The sequence below is a fragment of the Colobus angolensis genome, unplaced genomic scaffold (genome assembly GCF_000951035.1).
Source record: "Colobus angolensis palliatus isolate OR3802 unplaced genomic scaffold, Cang.pa_1.0 Scaffold18, whole genome shotgun sequence".
NCBI classification, from domain to species: domain Eukaryota; kingdom Metazoa; phylum Chordata; class Mammalia; order Primates; family Cercopithecidae; genus Colobus; species Colobus angolensis.
This window is the reverse complement of record NW_012114932.1, coordinates 2,765,915-2,767,941: the sequence shown is the minus strand read 5'-3', so window position 1 is coordinate 2,767,941 and position 2,027 is coordinate 2,765,915. Positions and strand designations below refer to the sequence as shown.

The window sequence follows — 2,027 nt, the reverse complement described above, 5'->3', positions numbered from 1 at the left end:
GTGCCACAGCACTCCAGCCTGGCAACAGACTGAGACTCCTCAAAAAAAAAAAAAAAAAAAAAGAGAGAAAAAAAGCTAAACTTATGAAATTTTAAACCTGACATATGGTAACTACGCCCTACCAAACATAAAATCTCTAATAAACATGGTATTCACTGGGAAGTACGAAGAGGGAAGAGGTCAGAGGAGCCCTGGAAGGTTAAGGAGTCAATCAAGGGCAAAATTACTTAAGCTACCAATCCAGGACTAAATGCCCTGAAGGAAATACAGCCTTGACATTCAGACAGAGAAACCTGAGTAAGAGAACTTAGGTTGAAGATCTCAGTGCCTCTCCAGTGAGGAAGCCCTGCCATTACGTCAGCTGGTTTCTAAGAGGCCAAGATGCCATATCCATCATCACTTTTAAAAAGGCATTGGGAGTGGGAGAGAGGGAAGGCATTAGGGCTTTCTATCTGGACTCCCAGCCTTCATGATTTCCTTATCTTTCAGTTGCCACTAATTTATCTTTGGCCTCACATGTACCAAAGTAATAGCTGGGGAAGGCAATCAAGAGTCTAACAGGGCCAGGCGTGGTGGCTCACGCCTGTAATCCCAGCACTTTGGGAGGTCAAGGCGGGCAGATCACCTGAGGTCAGGAGTTTGAGACCAGCCTGACCAACATGGAGAAACCCAGTCTCTATTAAAAATACAAAAACCTGCCAGGCATGGTGGAGGGCGCCTGTAAGGCCCAGCTACTCGGGAGTCTGAGGCAGAAGAATTGCTTGAACCCCGGAGGCGGAGGTTGCAGTGAGCTGAGATTGCACCAATGCACTCCAGCCTGGGTGACAGAATGAGACTCCATATCAAAAAAAAGAAAGTTCCTACATCTAGAGCCACTGACTACTTGCTACTGATGAAATGGTTCATTCTCAGGCCAGCAGTCCTTATGGGCATAGCACTACCTCATAAAAAACATTCCATCTCACAGGACTAGTGAACTATTTTAGGGATCTTCTATGAAGATCCCAATCAATGAGGGTCAGAGGGCCACAGAGGGGCTTCTGAGCCTCTAAACAACCTGGCCTGTGAAGGTTTCTGCTGGGCTCCCCAAACCTCCAACCTTGGGGCCATAGTTCAAGAATACTACAAGACAGTCCTGCCCCAGATCATGCCTGCTTCATCTTGGCTAGCTCCCGCCTTGTGTGCTCATCATTCCGAAGATCCTTCTTATTCCCAACCAGGATGATGGGCACGTTGGGACAGAAATGCTTGACTTCCGGGGTCCACTTTTCTGGGATGTTTTCTGAAAAAAAAAAAAATGTAGAGAATTTGGGGATACATACAATTCTATCTTGAAGACTTTCCAAGAACCTCAGTGAAATTCAGAGACACTTTGCGGCTTCATAAGAATGCTAGACATTTAATGAAACCCACTAGTTTCAAAACCATAAAAAAGGGCAAATATAATCCCTTTCCTTTAAACAGAGAACCACCAGCTTTTTCTCAGTACAGCCAAGAATGGTGCTGAGCATCTCTGTAGGTGGGGCCCAAGGGCGGGCTCTGGAGGAGCAAAAGATCCACAACACAAGGTAGCTTCATGGGGGTACTTCCTGCCCCACAAAGGCAGGCACATTACAGGACATCCGTTCCTGCTGGTAGATGATTCTGACATAGCTTACAGAAGGGGTGCCCACTCTAGGGCAGCAGCTGACCCAGGGTCTATATGCTCCTTTTCTAACTTGTTCATGGACTCTCAGCATAACTTCTACCCTATGTGATTTACTGGCATTTCAAATGGCTCAAGACTTTTGGCCGGGCGTGGTGGCTCACGCCTGTAATCCTAGCACTTTGGGAGGCTGAGGCAGGCAGATCACGAGGTCAGGAGATAAAGACCATCCTGGCTAACACGGTGAAACCCCGTGTCTACTAAAAATACAAAAAATTAGCCGGACGTGGTGGTAGGTGCCTGTAGTCCCAGCTACTTGGGAGGCTGAGGCAGGAGAATGGCGTGAACCCGGGAAGCAGAGTTTGCAGTAAGCCGAGATCGT

The 2,027-nt window shown here is 47.4% G+C and overlaps 1 protein-coding gene across 5 annotated transcripts in view; it reads right to left on the bottom strand.

The window, feature by feature from the left end:
* RHOA (ras homolog family member A) overlaps positions 1 to 2,027 on the bottom strand; it is a 20,023-nt gene that overhangs the window by 7,359 nt on the left and 10,637 nt on the right. For all 5 annotated transcript variants that reach the window (XR_001001472.1, XR_001001471.1, XM_011939096.1 and 2 more), the window contains exon 3: positions 1,152 to 1,282. Coding sequence is in view for 3 of the 5 variants with exons in the window: in XM_011939096.1 (XP_011794486.1) it covers positions 1,152 to 1,282 (131 nt within the window). In the remaining 2 variants the exon portion in view is untranslated. The remainder of the gene's footprint in view (positions 1 to 1,151; positions 1,283 to 2,027) is intronic.